General features: G+C 45.6%; 1 protein-coding gene across 2 annotated transcripts in view; it reads right to left on the bottom strand.

Annotated features, from left to right (window-relative positions):
• LOC138749470 (protein unc-13 homolog C-like) overlaps window positions 1-16762 on the bottom strand; it is an 877967-nt gene extending 861205 nt beyond the window's left edge. Inside the window, exon 1 of one of the 2 annotated variants that reach the window (XM_069910841.1) lies at window positions 16674-16762. In XM_069910841.1, the coding sequence (XP_069766942.1) occupies window positions 16674-16695 (22 nt within the window). In that variant the 5' untranslated portion in view covers window positions 16696-16762. The remainder of the gene's footprint in view (window positions 1-16673) is intronic. The other variant, XM_069910842.1, reaches the window with a different exon arrangement.
• Between the last annotated feature and the right edge of the window lie 3187 nt (window positions 16763-19949).

The following is a 19949-nucleotide window of genomic DNA, read 5'->3' as shown; positions in this document are numbered from 1 at the left end:
CCTCTCCGCAACCCTTATAATGATCGTACTTCCCTTCCCGTTACCTTGCATCACGAGTTCTGATATGGTCACCTATATCCTTGCTCTGACCCGCACGATTCACCAATCTGTCTCTCGTGTGAAGGCTGCCTTTCAGCCGCTTGAACTACTCCAGACGCCAACTTTTATCCACCCTGGCTCCTTTGTTATGATTAAAAATTGGGTGGGAGGCTTGATGGACCCTTGATGGGAAGGGCCCCACTTGGTCCTCCTCACAGCGTTAAAAGTGGAAGGAAAAAAACTTTTGGGTGCACTTACACCATTGCAAGTTGGTTAGCTCTGCCAACCAAAATAGTGTGGGAGGGGGGTAATATGGGAAACGAAAAAGAGACTGTAAGGAAAGGATTCTAACTAGTTTATAGGTTGTAGGATTTTGTTCTCTAACAGGTGAAGACGAGCAGAACGAAGCATGATGAAGTGGATTTGGATTGAATGATTACTGGCAATTGCCCTTGAAGGAACGAAATGAGATATAAAAACAGGACAGGGAGAAATCAACTGGAATCAAGCAGAGAGAAATGGGTGGTATCAGTGGGTGAATTTCATGGCTGCCCTAGTTTCCCAATCAGACGTTATGTTTGCTCGGCGGCAAATCCACCCAAGCTAAAGGTCCCAGACCCATATAATTCTAAAACATGCAGAGAATGGTATAATAAGAGGGGAGGAATTGCCCACCTGCCCATGGTGGTGTATGCTTTATCAATCTACCTCTATGACCAGATTGAGATAACCCAAAAGGAATGTAATGTCATTCATCCCTGGGCCACAATTAATCATACTCAGACTCCTCCAGAAGGAGTGGTCTAGGCTCCAGGAGCTAAATTTGAATGCTACGAGAGAGAGGGTAGTAACAACATAGGGCAATTCCAGGGCCCATGTGAGGTCACTTTTAATGTCTTGGGAGAATTTGAGGAATGGGCACAAGACAACCCGGGGATATGCTACCTCCCCCTCCCACTATTATGGAGTCCCTAGTCCATGCCCTAGCAGATGTATGGTGGGACTGTGGAGAAGACTAAATGGATACCCTCCCGTATAATTCGACAGGCAGATATGCGTGAGTAATGCTTATGCATGAAGTAATAATAACCCTTGATGTGACACCACACGACCGAGTAAAACGCAACTACCCTTCAGACCCCACCATAAGAATAGACGTGATTGGACAACCCGGGGGCATACCTAATGAATATAAGGTGAGGAATGAGATTGCGGCAGGATGGGAATCCTTAATACCAATAATTGGAATTTCGAAGAATGCAGAATGGATTAACTATATTTATTATAACCAACAAAGATTTATCAATTATTCCAATGATGCACTGAATGCCTTAGGAGAACAGTTCGATGCAACCAGCAGGATGATATGGCAGAATCGATAGGCTTTGGACTGGTTATTAGCCAAAGAAGGAAGTGTCTGCATTATGTTTGGCAAGCAATGTTGTACCTTTATTCCTAACAATACCGCTCCAAATGGCTCCTTCACTCAGGCTATGAATAAACTTAAGAACTTACAGCAAGAACTAAAGGACAATGCATTATACGGCCATGAATTTTTTTAATTGGTCGGATGTGAACCTTGGCCTTTGGGGCTCATGGCTTACTAAGACTGCTATAGTTGTAGTAGTTGCATTAGTGATTATCCTCTTGATCGGATGTTGTTTGTTGCCATTGATTAAGAAAGATTTTTTTGGCTCGGGCAAGCTGAGCCGCCCTTATGATGCTGCAAAAGACGGAACCAGTGGAGGATGAGATTGGGCAGTGGGATGAGGAGATACAGGCCGAGATAGCTATCACCAGCCTGGCTTCCACCTTCTGAGCCTTGGCTGAAATATCCACATACAACACCCCTAAATGAAATATGGGCTGCCCCGTATAGGTCCTGAGTTTGAACTTTGACAGTCTGACGGCAGGCAGGTTGAACCCCCCCCCCCCCCATGTCCTCATTGATAACTGATGCTGTGGCCCCTGAATCAATCTCAAACTTAATATCCTTTTCGCTGACAGTGACTGGCAGAATAGGGTTTAGGTGGTTCCTCATCTGTTTCCATTCCAAACATATTGTAAGTACACGCAGTCTCTTCATTTGTTTCTTCTTGGTAATGTGTGGCTGCTGGAGTCCATCAAGCCTTCAGCTGCCCAGGCTTAACCTTACCCTTTGAACCTCTGCACTTCTTAGCTAAATGTCCCTTTTTTTGCTGCAACCATAGCGGACAGTTTCTTTGAATTTGCCTAGTGTGTCCCTTCACACTAAAAACATTCTACCCACTGCCGCTAACTGCAACCTCCCATGTCCTTTCTGGATATGCTTGGCATTTATTAGCAGCAAATCTTGGTGCCTTGGGCAATCTCTCGGACTTTCTTGAAAGTCAGTGGTGGGGTTTCTCCCAATAAGAGGCATTGTCTGGCATCATTATTAATACCACATACCAATCTATCATGGAGCACGTCATCCAATACTGCCTCAAAATCACGATGCTCCGATAGCTGCTGAAGCTCGCTCATAGACTGACCTGGCTTCCTGAAAAGGCTGAGAAACTTAAACAATTGGACTATCATAGAAGGTTTTGGATTATTATGGATACCCTACAAGCTTGACCAGTTCGTCAAATGGAATTTCCTTGATTTTTGCAGTGTGGCTAAGTTCTTTATCATCTTCTAAGTCTTTGCCCATACACGCTAGGAGAATAGAGCGCTTCTTAGCCTCCTCATTAATTTCATTAGCCCAGTAAAACTGTCCCAACCTTTCCTCATACTCCAGCCAATCCTCATTTCCTTCTACTGATATTCGCGAACAAAGCCATCTGAATGCATAGCTCTGATTTGAAACGGATCGACACTTCCACAAAACCAGTTCACCTAATTGCAAAAAGTATGTGGTAACTTCCACTTTGAAGAAGGACCAAGCAACAACTTTATCTGGAATAGCTAAATTATATACAATTTTTTCTCTACAGAGGCTTGTTTACTTCCTGTTTCTTTTTCTCTTTGTAATACACAGCCTGGTCTGAAGCTACATGCAAGGTACACTGGAAATAAAACCCCTCCCTTCCTCCAGAACCAGCCTTAATTTAAAATCAGTTCACATTACAACATTAAGATCAAGCAGTGGCCATTGTGTGAGTGGCCCAGTGTAAGAGTGGGAATTTGAGGCTTTGGGTCAAGTGGCCCAGTTTAGGGATGGGAACTTGAGGTTGAAGAAAGCAGAAGTTGAGTGTAAGAGTTGAGGCTAGATAAGGGCAAGTTTTTCAAACTCTTTCATCTTAGAGAACGAAAATGGCAGCAAGGCAGAGACATGCTCCTCGTGCACAAAGTGGGTAGTCAGGAAAGCCTACAGCATCTCTGATTAATTCATCTGCAAGAAGTTAAGGAATTGGTGTTGGAGAAGCTCTGGATTATTCAGGAGGCAGAGAGGGTGATATAGACAGGAGTTACACGGATGCAATCACAATGAGGACGAAGGTAGTTGGGTGACAGTCAGGTGGGGGAAAGGGTATAGACAATCAATATAGGATAGTCCTGTGGCCATTCCCCTCAGCAACAAGTATACCCATTTGGATACTGCTGGGGGTGGGGGGGAGATGGTGGATGATCTATCTGGGGCAGGGAGCAGCCAGACCAATAACACAGTGGTCAGCTCTAAGTCTCAGAAGGGAAGGGTGAAAACCTGTAAAGCGAGTCGTAGGGTACTAGATAGTCAGGGAAACAGACAGGAGACTCTGCAATTGCAAAAAGAGACGAAGATAGTGTGTTGCATCCAAGGTGCTCAGATCTAGGATGTTTCTGAGTAGGTGTAATGTGACAGAGTATATAGAGGTGTTTGGGAGATTCTTGAAAGAGCTTTTGCAAGAGAGCTCAGACCCACGATGGACTGTTTGAAAAGGCAACAAAGGTAACAACAGGCAATAGCAGCTTTGTCTGGAAAACAGAACTTACTGCCTGCAAGGTCATGTGATCTTTGCAAGCAGAGAGCAGAAAAAAAGGAGGCTTTGCTCTCAGAGCTGGAGGGAGAGAGAGAGAGAGATCAGTTCCAGTGGTAAGCTTTGGAAGACAGCCTGGTCAAAGGAGAGAACTGGCTGTCTGGTGTTTCCCTTGAAATAGGAGAAACAGAAAGGAACTCTGTGGTGACCTGAAACAAAATAAAACTCTCAAAACCAACAAGAACCCTTCTGAGTGGTAAACATTTACCTGTTAAGCACCAAAGCCTGGTGAACTTTATTAATGTTAACCTCTGTGCACAGTATAAGCATTGCCTGCAACCAGTGAGATTGGACTGGGAACCAAAGAACTGCAAGTTAAGTGAGTCAATAGAGAAAAGTTAAAGTTTGATTCCATTTTCATGTTCAAAGATAATCAAAAGCATCTTTTATTTAAGTAACCCTTTGTCCTGGTTCATATCTATTGCTGCTTGGTTTTGGGGTCCTCTGGATTCGTAACAGTAGAATTCTTAACGGGGATTGTGAACAGCCAGAGGTCGTGGTACATATTGGTATGTTGGCAGGAGGGTTAGAGTAAGTTTCAGGAGTTAGAAAAGAAGTTGAAGAGAAGAACCTCCAAGGTGGTAATTTCCAGATAACTCCCAGTGCCACAAACTAGAGGTCAGAACAGGAACTTTGTCAGTGCAGACAAATCTGTGGCTGAAGAGATGATGTAGGGGGTACAGTTTCAATTTCTTGAATCATTGGAATCTTTTCTGGGAAAGGGGTGACCTGTACAAGTGGGACTGAACTCATGAGGAACCAATATGCTGGCAGGGAGGTATGCTACTGCTGTTGGAGGGGTTTGAACTAGATTTGCAGGAAGGTGGGAATCCAAGTGAAGAGAAGAAGTGGTTGGCACACAAGTAGGGACAGCTGGTAGGCAGTTTGTTAGAAGCAAAGGCAGGAGGAGCAAAACTGCAGGCAGTGGGATGAGTTGCAATGCAACAGGGACAAAGAATCAAAAGTAACAAATAAAGGGCTAAAGGTTTTGTATTTAAATGCATGTAGCACAAGATAAAAGTGGATGACCTTGAAGTACAGCTACACATTAGCAGGTCTGATGTTGTAGCCACTGGGAGATGAATGTCCAAGGATATACAGTGCATCAAAAGGATTGCCAGGTATGGTGAGGGGATACCATGGTTCTCTTGGTAAGGAACACCAAATTATCTGAAAGAGGTGACAAAGGATCAGAAGATATAAAATTTAAAATCTACAGACCTCCAAACAGAGAAGAGCATGGACAACAAATTAAAACAGCAAATAGAAAAAGCATGTCAGAAAGGTAATGTTATGGTAATCATTGGGGATTTTAACATGCAAGTAGATTGGGAAAACCAACTTGGTCATAGATCTCAAAAGAGAGAACTTGTATGAAATGGCTGATGGGAGTAGTTCGTTGATAAATCAGCAGATCTGCTGTATTGAATTGGATGTTGTGTAATGCACCAGAGGTGATCAGAGACCCTGGAATATAGAAACCATTACCAGGCAGTGATCAGAATATGATGGAGTTCAATTTGAGATTTAACAAGTAAAAATAACGTCAGATGTGTCAATGGAGTAAAGGGAATTACCGTGGCATGAGAGAGGAAATGGCCAAAGTAGATTGGAAGGGGGCACTAGTAGGGAAGATGGCAGAGCAGCAATGGACAGAGTTTCTGCAAGAAATGGGGAAGGTGCAGGATAAATACACCAAAAAAGAAGAAATATTCAAATGGAAAAATGTCACAACTTTGGTTGACAAGGGAAGTCAAAGCTAACGTGAAAGCAAAAGAGAGGGCATACAAAGAGGCAAATATGTTTGAGAAGATAGAGGAAATGGAAATTTGTAAAATCTTTCAGAAGGTGACTAATACACTCAGAATAAGGGGAAAGATGAAGTATGAAAGCAGATTTAACAAATACAGAGGATACGCAAAGCTTCTTCAAGTCCATAAAGAGTAAAGAGAGGTGAGAGTGGAAATAGGACCAATAGAAAAATGATACTGGTGTGGTCGGTGTGCTGTGCAGTGAAAGAAAGAAAAACCACACGGAAGATGAGTGAGCTGAACAAACCAAATTACTTTACTGGAACTCTCCAAGAGCTTGCAGATCAGTGCAGCCCACTAAATGACACCACCCCCCACCCAGCACTGGTATTCAGAGGTGCCGAGTCCACAGTTCATACGTTTGGGAGGCCGACCTCTCTGTTGTGGGGCTGGAACAGTTTCTGGTTGGTCGATGTCAAGGTGTGCCGGTTTGAGGCTGTCAACCATGAACATTTCCTGCCTACCCTCCCGAAAGTCCAAAAGGCACATAGTCCTGTTGTGTTGTAACACCTGGTATGGACCTTCGTATGGGTGTTTAAGGGGTGTCCGGAGCCCATCTCTTCTTACATATTCATAGTCTTTGAGATCCTTTGGGACGTAGGATGGAGCTGGATTATAGCGCAAGGTTGGGAGAGGGGCCAGGGTTCCCACCATCTCACAAAGTCATGTTAGCAGTGCCGTAGGAGTTTCCTCAATAGCCACGAGCCGCTGGCACAAACTCTCCTGGGACTTTCAGCAGGGTCCCTTAGTGAAACTCAGCAGAGGATTTAGCCAAGTCCTCCTTCGGTGCAGTATGGATGCCAAGGAGCACCCAAGGCAGCTCATCTACCAAATCTGGGCCTCAGAGCTGCACCATGAGGGCTGTCTTCAAATGCCAGTGGAACCTTTCCACCAGGCAATTGGACGGTGGGTGGTAAGCCGTGGTGTGATGTGACTGAGACCCAAGAAGCTGTGCCAGCACTGCCCATAGACTGGACGTGGTGCCCTCCCTCTCCCCCCCCCATAGTGGAAGAAAGGCCGAAACAGGCTATCCAGTTGGTGATAAGGGCCCCTAGCGTAGGATGTCGTGTAAGTGTCCGAGAGCGGGACAGCTTCTAGCCATCTAGTGAACATTCACCATCATGAACAGGTATATGGTACCTCTGGAAACCAGCAATGGCCCAACCATGTCCACTTGGATGTAATCAAATCATTTATGTGTCAGTGGAAAGGACTGAAGGGGGGCTTTACATGCCTCTGTGCTTTGGATGTCTGACAGAGCACGCAAGTTCTGAACCAGTGGCCAACCGGTTTTCGCAGACCATGCTACATGAATCTGTCTGTGACTAGTTGTCGCCCAGGAAATAGTGGAAATGGCGTATGGAAAGGTAGAGGGCTAGCAACTCCTTATTGAACACACTATACTTTTGCTCCGGGGGAGGGGGGTTGCAGATGTCTGCTGAATAAAGTGAGCAGTCCCCAATGTCCATCAACCAGCCGCTCCAGGATGCCACTGATGGCCATGCTGGATGCATCAACTATGAGAGCAGTGGGCACATCAATGCATGGATGCACTAGAAGTGCGACATTTGCCAGAGAGTCTTTGGTATGGTTGAAAGCTGCTGTAGACTCCGCATCCCAGCCAAGTTCTTTGGTTTGACCGGACAGCAGCTTGAAAAGAGGTTGCATGATCCTGGCAGCTGACCGCAGGAACCAATGGTAGAATTTGACCATCCCAAAGAACTCCTCAAGCCTTTAACCATAGTTGGCTTGGAAAATTTAAAAATGGCCTCAACCTTTGAAGGAAGAAGGACCACCCCGTGTCAATCAATGCAGTGCTGAAGGAAATCGATGACCATCAGGCCGAACTAACATTTCGCTGGGTTGATGGTTAGGCTGAAGTCACTCAGTCAGTGGCAGAGTGGCTGCAGATGTGTTTGGTGCTCCTGTCGTGAACAGTAGGCAATAAAGATGTCATTTAGGTAGATAAAAATGAATTCCAGGTCATGCCCCACCGAGTCCATGAGTCTCTGGAAAGTCTGTGCTACGTTTTTGAGCCTGAATGGCATGTGGAGGAATTTGAAAAGGCTGAACAAAGTGATGAGGGCTGTCTTGGGGATGTCATTGGGGTGCATGGGAATCTGGTGGTACCCCCGGACCACGTTGATTTTTGAGAAGATCTTCACTCCATGTGCACTGGCCATGAATTCCTGGATGTGGGGAACTGGGTATCAGTCAGCTGTCATGGCATCATTGAGCTGGCAGTAGCCCCCACAAGGTCTCCATTCCCAGAAGACTTTAGCATCATCTTCCTGAATTCTTCCTTGCGAGCTGCAGCTTGTTAGGAGGAAGCCTGTGTGCCCGAACTTCTAGCAGCAGTCCCTGCGTGGGGATATGTTGCTGGATGTCACGTTTTGGGACCACACTGGAGAACTGTAGCATTATAAAAGGCCAGGAATCCTGCCAGGATTCTGACAAACTCGTTGCCTGATAAAGGTTATCGAGTCGAGGTGGGAAACTGGGCTTCTCAAAAGGTAAAGGTCTGGAAGGTCCTGGAATTGACCAAACTACACCCTTTCAGCTCCACCAGGAGACTGAGCTCGAAGGAAATCTGCACCCAGTAGGGAGCTGAGATATGTCAGCCAAAGTGAAGGTCCAAGAAAAAGCAGCAAGAGTGAACTCGAATAGAATGGTCTGCACGCCATTCATGCGTATGCTTCTATTGTTGGCAGTGGTGATAAACGGTCCTGACTTCCGGCATTCGTGTCTCAGTTCAAGGGTGGGGGGGGGGGGGGGAAAACATTAACCTCTGCCCCGTGCCCACAAGAAAATGCCACCCTGAATGCCAGTCCCATAGATAAAGGAAGCTGTCTCAGAGGCCGACCATCGTACCTAACAGCATCAGCCAGCCCCAGCAATTCTCAGATGGGAGCAAGTGGACAGCAGCGGCGAGCTCCAGAGCCTATTTCTGATGGTAGAAACACCAACGCTCCAAGTTTCAGTCTCCATCTGCTAGGCCATTGCCGGCCTCCTTGGTGGAGTGGGAAAGAGACGAGTTGCTGGGTGTGACACAGAAACCAGGTCAACGGATGTCGCTGAAGTTGTCGTCTGCGAGTAGGCAAAAATCTTCCCGCATGTGTTCAGGAAAATCTGCTCAAACAGTAAGCAGGGCCTGTAGCCGTCTACTAACACCACCATATCATTCATAAGGGTGGAAGGCATGTAGTTGCCCAGGCCATCCATGTGGAGCAGCTGTGCCACTCGTTCACGGAAGGAAAGGCTGAAGGTGCAGCTAAGGAGCACCTTAATTGCCGCATACCTGGCGGCTGATGTAAGAAGTCAATGATTCATCCGGCAGTCTCCGAGCCAAGTGAACTGACCACGTAGTAATATCTTGTGGAGACTGTGCCTGACCTGAAACTGGGCCTCAGCCTGTTCGAACCAGACTAGTAGCTGTGAGGTCAAAATGATCAAGACTGTGTTCTGTGTCCTTGTGCCATTGCATTTTGGACCATCGGGGTCACCACTGTGGTCCATGCATTGTGCAGCAAATGAATGAAAAACCACACAGAAGCTGTGAGTGAGCTGAACCAACCAACTTCACTAGAACTCTCCAAGAGCTTATCAGCATGACCCCCAACCCCAGGACCATTGTGATGTCAGCCCAGTGCAAGCCTGCACCTCCATGACCTGGTTCGCTTGCAGATCAGTGCAGTCCGCTACACTGGAGAATTAATAATGGGAGACGAGGAGATGACAGTGGATTTAAATGAGTATTTTATATCCATCTTCACTGTAGAAGATATTAGCAGTGTGTCTAATGTCTTTTCTTAGACAATCAACACAGTAACAGGACCATGCTGCCCAAATAGCCCAATTAACTTCCAATCTCCATGCATTTTTGAAAGGTGGGAGGAAACCAGAGAACTTGGAGGAAACCCATGCAGGCACAGAGAACATACTTATAGAGGGCACCAGATTCGAACCAGGGTCACCTGCACTGTAACAGCATTATGCTAACTGTGCTGCCCCTTTTCAAAGGGTATCAGGGAAAGGTAATGAGTGCAGTTACTAGTTCAAGGGAGAATCTGCTCAGAAACCTGAACGGTCCAAGGGTAAACAAGTCTCCCAGACCAGATGGATTGAACCCTCAGGTTCTGAAAGAATTAGCAGTAGAGGCATTGGTAATGATCTTTCACGAATCAATCAATTTTGATATGGTCCCTGAGGACTGGAAAATTGCAAATCTCACCCCACTCTTCAAGAAGGGAAGAAGGAAATTATAATCTGGTTAGCCTGACATCAGTGGTTGGAGTCGATTGTCAAGGATAAGGTTATGGAGTATTTGGAGGCATGTTACAAGATAACCAAAGCCAGCATGGTTTCCTTAAGAGAAAATTTTGCTTGAGAAATTAATTGGAATTCTTTGAAGAAGAGACAAAGAGGCTGGATAAGGGAGATGCAATGGATGTTGTGTATTTGGATTTTCAGAAGGCCTTTGACAAGATAAGAGCTCATGGTATAACAGGAAACATAGTAGCATTGATAGAGTATTGGCTGACAGGAAGAGAAGCAGAGAGCTAGAACACACGGATCATACTTTGGTTGGCTGCCAGATGTTTGTGGTGTTTCACAGGGGGCAGTGTTGGGGCTGCTTCTTTTTATGTTGCATATTAATGATCTGGATTAATGAAGTGTACAGATGATACGAAGGTAGGTGGAGGAGCAGGTCGCGCAGAGGAAGCATGAAGGCTGCAGAAAGACAGATTAGGAGAATGGGAAGAGAAGTAGCAAATGAAATACAATCAGAACATACGATTATGCACTTTGGTAGAAAAAAAAATGAATGGGCAGACTTTTTAAAAAATGGGGAGAAAATTGAAAACACCCAGATGCAAAGGAACCTGCAAGCCCTCGTACAGGATAGCCTGAAGCTAAACTTGCATGTTGAGACGGTGCTGAATAAGGCAAATGCAATGCTGGCATTCATTTCAAGAAGAATACAATATGGGCGAAGGTGGAGTTGTTTCAGATATCTGAGAATAATGTATATCATTTTATATATAAATGGAATTCTTCTCTTTTGCAAAAGTATAAATTGCCAGTATTAAGACATTTAATGGATATTTGGTATAAACGGAATCAAATTATAGGAACGAAAGGTAAAATTTCAGCTTACACCACAATATCAGAATAAAATAATTATTTTTTCTTTTAATAACCCTTTTTTGATAGATTGGGAAATGAAAGGTGTGAAGTTGGTGGAGGATTGTTTTTATTAGACTTAGCGAGAAATATGGATATCACCGAATTCTTTATTTGCTCATTTATCAAGTTCGAGATTTATTGTTAGAAAACTTTGGACAAGATTTGGGGTTAACTGGTCAAACTAAATTTGAGATATTAATTGCTGATAGAAAGAAAGGGTTTATTTCCATACGTTATTACAGGAAAAGATGACTAAGGTTGATGTATATAAAATCAAGGACAAATGGGAGAAGGATTTATCTATTACACTCTCTTTGGAGGAGTGGTCAAATATATGCATTGACAGTGTTACAAAATTAATTAATGTGAGATATAGTTTGGTTAATTATAACTTTTTACATCAGTTGTATTTAACTCCTGAGAAGTTGAAAAAATATGGTTTTAATTCTTCGGATTTGTGCTTTCGATGTGGAGGACAGGAACTTCAGTATGGGCGTGTTAAACATTTTTGGGGAAAATTATTAAGTTTTTGGAAGATTTATTTAAAATGGATTTGCAACTCGATCCGTTAGTGAGTTTAATGGGTTACACTAATACATTAACGACGGGTTTGTGATTGGACAAATCTCAAATTGCATTTATACATTTCGGGTTGGCAGTAGCTAGAAAATGTATAGCTGTTACATGGATGAATGATGTTGAACTAAATATACAAAGATGGTACAACGAACTACAATTGTGACTTTATTATCCTTTTTTGTTAAAATGTGGACTTTATATTTGAAATATAAAAAATTTTTTGCAATGTCAAGGACTGGCACACCAAGCAGCAACTGTTAAATCCCGACATATGTTTTTTTGCTCTGATGGGGGTGGGGGGAGGTGGAGGGATTTAGTGGGTTTTTTTGTACTTTGTTTTGTATGTATTTTGCAAAATAAAATTTTCAAAAAAAATACAAGAGCAGGGATGTGATGTTGAGGCTTTGATACACAGGTGAGACCTTATTTGGAGTATTTTGAGCAATTTTGGGCTTCTCATTTAAAAAATGATGTGCTGACATCAGAGAAGATTCAGAGGAGGTTCGTTCACAAGGATGATTCTTGGAATTAAAGGATTATTATAATGAGCGTTTGACAGCTCTTAGCCTGTATTCATTGGAATTTTGAAAAATGAAGGGCAATCTCACTGAAACATTTTGAATGTTGAAAGGTGTGGACAGAGTAGATGGAGAAAGATAATAGAGGTCCATGCTGGGCGAGTCTATGACAAGAGGGCACAATTTGAAGGATGTCTGCTTAGAACAGAGATTGAACCATAGAACACTATAGAAAAACAGGCCATTTGGCCTTTCTATTCTGACCATTGTTTTGCTAGTCCCACTGATCTGCTCCCATTAATGTATCTATCCAATTTCTTCTTAAAACACAAGATCAAGCCTGCATTCACCACATATCAGATGGTAGCTCATTCCACACTCACCATTCTGAGTGAAGAATATTCCCTCTAAACTTTTCCCCTTTCAACTTAAACTATGACCTCTCATATTGATCTCGCCCAATCCTAGTGGAAAAAGCTTACTCTCATCCACTGTCTACATCTCTCATAATTTTGCAAATCCCTCATTCTTCTGCAGTTCAAGGACTAAGTCCTAACCTGTTTAATCTTTCCCTGTAACTCAACTCCAGAAAACCCAGCAACATCCTAGTAAATCTTCTCTGCACTCTTTCAATCTTATTGATATCCTTCCTATAGTTAGGTAACCAGAACTGCATACATCCAAGTACACCAATGTCTTAAACAACTTCAACATAACATCCCAACTCCTATACTCAATACTTTGATTTATAAAGGCTAAGATGCCAAAAGCTTTCTTTACAACCCTATCCATCTGCAACACCAACTTCAGGGATTCAGATGCAGAGGAATTTTTTTCAGCCAAAGGCAGCTGTGGAGGGCAGGTCACTGGCTGTATTAAAGACAGAAATGAACAGGTTCTTGATTTGCCAGGGCATCAGTTATGGGGAGAAGTCCAGGCAGTGAGGCTGAGGGGGGAAATAGATCAGCTCATGATTAAATGGGAGGGCAGACCAAATGATCGAATAGCCTATTTCTGCTCCTATGTCTTATTTTGTTCTTCCTCATCAAAAACACCATACCATCTGTTATTCAGAAAACTGAAGTGCGAGTCTTGCTGATTCCTCAACCAGGTTCGTGTCTCATAGAACTTAAAACACTACTACACAGGCCCTTTCGACTCAATGTTGTGGCGACCCATATATTCCTGAAAAAAAAAAGTATTAAACCCTTCCTATCCCAATTCCCTCTATTTTCCATCTATGTGCCTGAGTCTCTAAAAGGCCTTAATGTTTCAGCCTCCAGCACCATCCCTGGCAAGATATTCCAAGCACACACAACTCTCTGCATAAAAAAAAACACTTCCCCTTGATATCTCCCCTAAACTTCCCCCCCCCCCCCCTTCATTTTGCACACACATCCACTGGTGCTTGCTATTCCTGCCCCAACCTCTCAAAATCTTGTTTTCTTTCTTTGGCTTGGCTTCGCGGACGAAGATTTATGGAGGGGGTAAAAAGTCCACGTCAGCTGCAGGCTCGTTTGTGGCTGACCAGTCCGATGCGGGACAGGCAGACACGATTGCAGCGGTTGCAAGGGAAAATTGGTTGGTTGGGGTTGGGTGTTGGGTTTTTCCTCCTTTGCCTTTTGTCAGTGAGGTGGGCTCTGCGGTCTTCTTCAAAGGAGGCTGCTGCCCGCCAAACTGTGAGGCGCCAAGATGCACGGTTTGAGGCGTTATCAGCCCACTGGCGGTGGTCAATGTGGCAGGCACCAAGAGATTTCTTTAGGCAGTCCTTGTACCTTTTCTTTGGTGCACCTCTGTCACGGTGGCCAGTGGAGAGCTCGCCATATAATACGATCTTGGGATCTTCAGCTGGATCTTCAGCAGCGTGGACTCGACGCTGTCGACCTCTGCCATCTCGAGTACCTCGACGTTAGGGGTGTGAGCGCTCCAATGGATGTTGAGGATGGAGCGGAGACAACGCTGGTGGAAGCGTTCTAGGAGCCGTAGGTGGTGCCGGTAGAGGACCCATGATTTGGAGCCGAACAGGAGTGTGGGTATGACAACGGCTCTGTATACGCTTATCTTTGTGAGGTTTTTCAGTTGGTTGTTTTTCCAGACTCTTTTGTGTAGTCTTCCAAAGGCGCTATTTGCCTTGGCGAGTCTGTTGTCTATCTCATTGTCGATCCTTGCATCTGATGAAATGGTGCAGCCGAGATAGGTAAACTGGTTGACCGTTTTGAGTTTTGTGTGCCCGATGGAGATGTGGGGGGGCTGGTAGTCATGGTGGGGAGCTGGCTGATGGAGGACCTCAGTTTTCTTCAGGCTGACTTCCAGGCCAAACATTTTGGCAGTTTCCGCAAAGCAGGACGTCAAGCGCTGAAGAGCTGGCTCTGAATGGGCGACTAAAGCGGCATCATCTGCAAAGAGTAGTTCACGGACAAGTTTCTCTTGTGTCTTGGTGTGAGCTTGCAGGCGCCTCAGATTGAAGAGACTGCCATCCGTGCGGTACCGGATGTAAACAGCGTCTTCATTGTTAGGGTCTTTCATGGCTTGGTTCAGCATCATGCTGAAGAAGATTGAAAAGAGGGTTGGTGCGAGAACACAGCCTTGCTTCACGCCATTGTTAATGGAGAAGGGTTCAGAGAGCTCATTGCTGTATCTGACCCAACCTTGTTGGTTTTCGTGCAGTTGGATAATCATGTTGAGGAACTTTGGGGGACATCCGATGCGCTCTAGTATTTGCCAAAGCCCTTTCCTGCTCACGGTGTCGAAGGCTTTGGTGAGGTCAACAAAGGTGATGTAGAGTCCTTTGTTTTGTTCTCTGCACTTTTCTTGGAGCTGTCTGAGGGCAAAGACCATGTCAGTGGTTCCTCTGTTTGCGCGAAAGCCGCACTGTGATTCTGGGAGAATATTCTCAGCGACACTAGGTATTATTCTATTTAGTAGAATCCTAGCGAAGATTTTGCCTGCAATGGAGAGCAACGTGATTCCCCTGTAGTTTGAGCAGTCTGATTTCTCGCCTTTGTTTTTGTACAGGGTGATGATGGTGGCATCACGAAGATCCTGAGGCAGTTTACCTTGGTCCCAACAAAGCTTGAAAAATCTTGTAGACCTCTATTAAATCTCCTGCCAACCTTCTACATTCCAAAGAGAAAACTCACCTACAAATATCCCAATCCCGTGTACCAATCCATGCCCTGAGTCAGCCAAAAAATCAATATATTTTTGTTGATCAGAACTTCTTTGTCCTGCCTCCTGAACTTGCTCTCTTTAATTTCTAAATTTGCCTCAACTGCCACAGATCTGCTTTTGGTCCCATTCCAGCGAAGTGACTGAAACACTCCCCTTTCCTGAAGTCAGACGCACTAGATAAATGCCATCTTTCATCAGCCACGACCAACAGTGAAGAGTTTCTAACTTTATGTATTTAAATTTAAGTCGACTCCTGCATAAGGCTGAGCGGGGCAATTCAGCAGATGAACAAATTGGCCCTCACTGCATAATCTCCAGCTCCGAGAACCCCCTGTTGAACTTGAAAGCAGCAGTGGGACGCGGCTTCCCTGCAGCTGGTGCGTTCAGGTGACAGAAAGCCGTCTTCTCCGCGGCCGCCCCCCCCCCTGCACGGCCCCCCCCCCTGCACGGCCCCCCCCCCTGCACGGCCCCCCCCCCTGCACGGCCCCCCCCCCTGCACGGCCCCCCCCCCTGCACGGCCCCCCCCCTGCACGGCCCCCCCCCCCTGCACGGCCCCCCCCCCCTGCACGGCCCCCCCCCCTGCACGGCCCCCCCCCCTGCACGGCCCCCCCCCTGCACGGCCCCCCCCCCTGCACGGCCCCCCCCCCTGCACGGCCCCCCCCCCTGCACGGCCCCCCCCCCCTGCACGGCCCCCCCCCCTGCACGGCCCCCCCCCCTGCACGGCCCCCCCCCCTGCACGGCCCCCCCCCCTGCACGGCCCCCCCCCCTGCACGGCCCCCCCCCCTGCACGGCCCCCCCCCCTGCACGGCCCCCCCCCCTGCACGGCCCCCCCCCCTGCACGGCCCCCCCCCCCTGCACGGCCCCCCCCCCCGCACGGGCGCCCCCCCAGCCGCGTCTGCCGGCGCATCATGTGCGTCCGAGCACCTGAAAGCGGCCACTTCCCCCACCCACACCTGCAAAGGGGCGTCACTCCCGACTCTCTTCCAACAGGCGGCTCGCGCCGCGTTCAGGTCTCAGGACGGAGCCCCCTTCATCGAAGTTTGAGCAAAAAGCAATCTGGCCCTTGAATAAAACGGGGGACAGGGGAGTGTCCAGGTAAAGGTGAGAGGGATGGGGGAGGTGAGCTCTCCGGGAGGGAAGGGGAGGTCAGTGTCGACGCCGCCTTGTTGGACAGAGCCCAGACCGGGGGTCGTGGCTCCACTTTGCGGGTGGCCTCGGACCTGCTCTGGTTCTGAAACGCCAGGCGGGCGAGGGCAGCGTTGGCGCCAACTGCAGACACGGCCGCCCGCGGGCGCCTTCCAACTGGGGCGAAGGTTTCATCCCTCGCCTCCACAACCTGCAAGCGGTCCGGCACGTTTCAGCAAGTCGGTCGGGCAGAGCAACTTTACCTTTCACGGACAGCAGCCACATCCCGACCCTCTGGCCGCGCGGGAATCAAGCGCCCGCTCACTGATTGACAGCTCGCTACAGCCAATCAGCCTTGGCGGCAGCGACGAGGCCCGGTCGACTATTCGCTTCCACCAATCAACTCCATCTGTAGGCGGAGCCTTGGCTGTCCTTCCAGTTTGACAACTCGAAGGCAATTGCCTAAATTAGCAAAATATTTCAACAATCTCATGGCCTCGCAATTATATGCAGGGAGCAAAGAATATTAATTTGCCAAGAATTTAACTATTGCGAGAGCAAAGGTTGGGACAGTCATTTTCTCCCAATCAATAGCCGAAGTTCCAAAATCTTTCACACTTTAGCTTCCCTAATACTTCCTGAGATTGCCATTGTATTCATAGATAATGTGATAGTGTCCGGGAAAATATTCTAAGGCAGCATGTCAATGACCCGACTGCCATGATGCATGATCAATTCACCAAAAGTCTGAAGTACTGGAACTGAAGGCTTTTATTAGCTAGAGATGGTCATCATCTCCTGAGTTGCTGGCTCAAACCTGGGGGCAGGGTTGTGGCATCACAGCCTTTATGGGGAATAAAGGGGAGAAGTCACAAGCTGGCCAGTGAGAGCGGGGTCAAACATATAAGGTCAAGGTATTTACATACTCCACAGGCTACATTTGAGCTCCTTGTGAAATGAGTCGAATGCGTTCATGGGGGAGCACTTTGGACCAGTGACAAAAGGTTATGGAGAAAGATGGAGTGGTCTACAAGCTGGGGGAAGGGGAATTCTGATGGCATTAAATGGGATCCTTCTGAGATTGATGGAACACCTTGCTTGGTGGTGGTGGAACTGCTGGCAAATGGGGAGCTTTTAAAAGTGAGATATGGAGAGTTCAGGCCTAAGCCAGTATTACTGAAGACTATGGCTGGCAAGATTAGTAAATCCTGGGTGACTGGAGATACTGGGATTCTGGTCAGGAAAAAGAAGGCAAGGGTCAAATTAGGCAGATGGGATTAAATATAACTGATGCAAGAGTAAATTTAAGAAGGACGCGAGGTGTAAAAAAGGCCAAATGAGATAAAGGAGAATTTTAAAGGATTCTAGAAGTAGTTGTTGCAGCCCTGGCAAAGATTTTTGTATTTTTTAGCCATGGATGAAGTACCAGAAACCTGGAGGAAGGCTAATGTTGTGCCGTCATGAGAAGCTAGGGTGCTACTGGCCAATAATTCCCTATGACCTATGGTTCCTCTGGGTGCTCCCACCCTTCAATCCGTACAGGGGTTATAGAGTAGTTAGGGTATTTGGGCAACATGGGGTATTTGGCCAACATGGGCTTGTGGGCCAGAAGGGCCTGTTACTGTGGTGTATGTCTAAGCTTTACATGAAAGTCTGCAGTCACTGTGATTAAAGTAAAAACACAATGCTGGAGAAACTCAGCAGATCAAACAATGTTCTTTATATGGCAAAGATAAAGATACATAACCAATGTTTCAGGCTTGAGCCCTTCATTAAGGTGTAGAAAGACACCCAGACTGGCTGATGATGGACCTGTTCAAGCTGGACACATTTATGAGAAAATTGATCGGGACAATAGTAAAAAGCAGTTTTCCTATGGCAGAGGTGTTTGAGTCTAGGTTAAAGCTGAGGAATATGAAATTCAGAATAGATGACAAAGAAATTTTTCACACAATGAGTTGTTGAAGTATGGAACATACTGCCAGAAGGTGGTGAGAAATTTTTGAGAAACATTTGGACAAACACTTGAATTGCCTAGGCTTGATAAATTGAGGATTAAGAGCTGGTAAATGGGATTAGTTCAAATAATTACAATTGATCCGCATGGACATCGTGAGCTGAAGGACGGATTTTAATTTAATTTAGACGTACAGCATGGTTACAGGCACTTTTCCCATGCTGCCCAATTACACCCAATTACACCCAATTGACCTATAACCTCGGTACGATTTGAACAGTGGGAGGAAACCAGATCCCCTGGGGAAAACCCATGCAGACACAGGTAGAACGTACAAATTCCTTATTGACAGCGCCGGATTCAAACCCCTTTCCCAATCGCTGGTACTGACCACTATGCCAATCATGTCACCCTGTCTGATTCCATAACTAAGATCCTATGTTTTAACCCATCTGCTTTCTCCTCATGTAAAGCCTGATCTTGACAATAACCCACCCAAAAAAAATCACCTTTGGCATAGATATTTTCAGCCAGGTAACTCACCAAAAAGATACAGACAAGGAATGACTGATTCTGAATGTGCACTGAAACTAAATTACTGAAATAGTTCAGGGAAAATTTTCCAGTGTTTTGCACAACTAACTCCATGAATTAATAGGAAATATGTTTGATCCAAGATTGTTTTCCTAAACCAGTCTCTGAAAGATTGGAGAGTTGGATCCATTTCCTTTTGGCTTACCTTTAGTTCAGTAAGAAGTGTTCTAAGAAAAAAAGTACTCCATATAAACAACAATGACCAACCAAAAGGACAAGCTTTTGAAATTCTCTTTGACCTTACTCTTTGATCTCCAAGTAATCAAAATCCCAGATTATTGATCTTGCCAGCCAAACTATATGATTCAGCTCCAAACAATTACAGTCTGGAGCTGAACGTGTTCATCAAGAAAATTACCTCAAGTATTTTCCTTCAAAATTATTGAACATCAAATAAGATAAATAGAACCAACTTTTTTTTCAAGTCAATTAGTCTTCTTTTGGATTGTGCAATATAAATAATTATAGGTTATGTCTGTGTAGAATGACTTCCATAAGAAATTTGAGCAGGAGTAGGCCATCCAACCTGTCAAGCCTGCTACCGGCTCCAAACAATTCCACAGCAAGTTTGTCACAAATCAAGTTGTAGACGATGGTGTAAGGTAGAGTCATGAGGCACTGGGGTAAGTTGTAGAAGATGGTGTGAGGTAGAGTCATGAGGCACTGGGGTGTAACTGTATTTGATCCTGAGGTGCATTTACAGTTCAGAGATTTACCAAGTTTAGAAGGTATGAGCGATTTGGAGAAATTGGACAAACTCAGATTGTTTTCTCTGGAATATTAGAAGTTGTGATAGAAATTTATAAAATTATGAAAGGCATTTTCCCAGCGTAAAGGTGTGGGAGAGTAATTTAAAGGACAATTATTTTACACAGAGAGCAGTAGTTGCTTGGAACAAGCAGATACAATGATAGACACATAAATATATAGTGAATAGAGGAATATGTATCATGGAAAAAATATCTAGGGATGATTTATGTACATTTCT

The sequence above is a fragment of the Narcine bancroftii genome, chromosome 14 (assembly GCF_036971445.1).
Source record: "Narcine bancroftii isolate sNarBan1 chromosome 14, sNarBan1.hap1, whole genome shotgun sequence".
Lineage (NCBI taxonomy): Eukaryota > Metazoa > Chordata > Chondrichthyes > Torpediniformes > Narcinidae > Narcine > Narcine bancroftii.
This window is presented reverse-complemented; position numbering and strand designations above follow the sequence as displayed.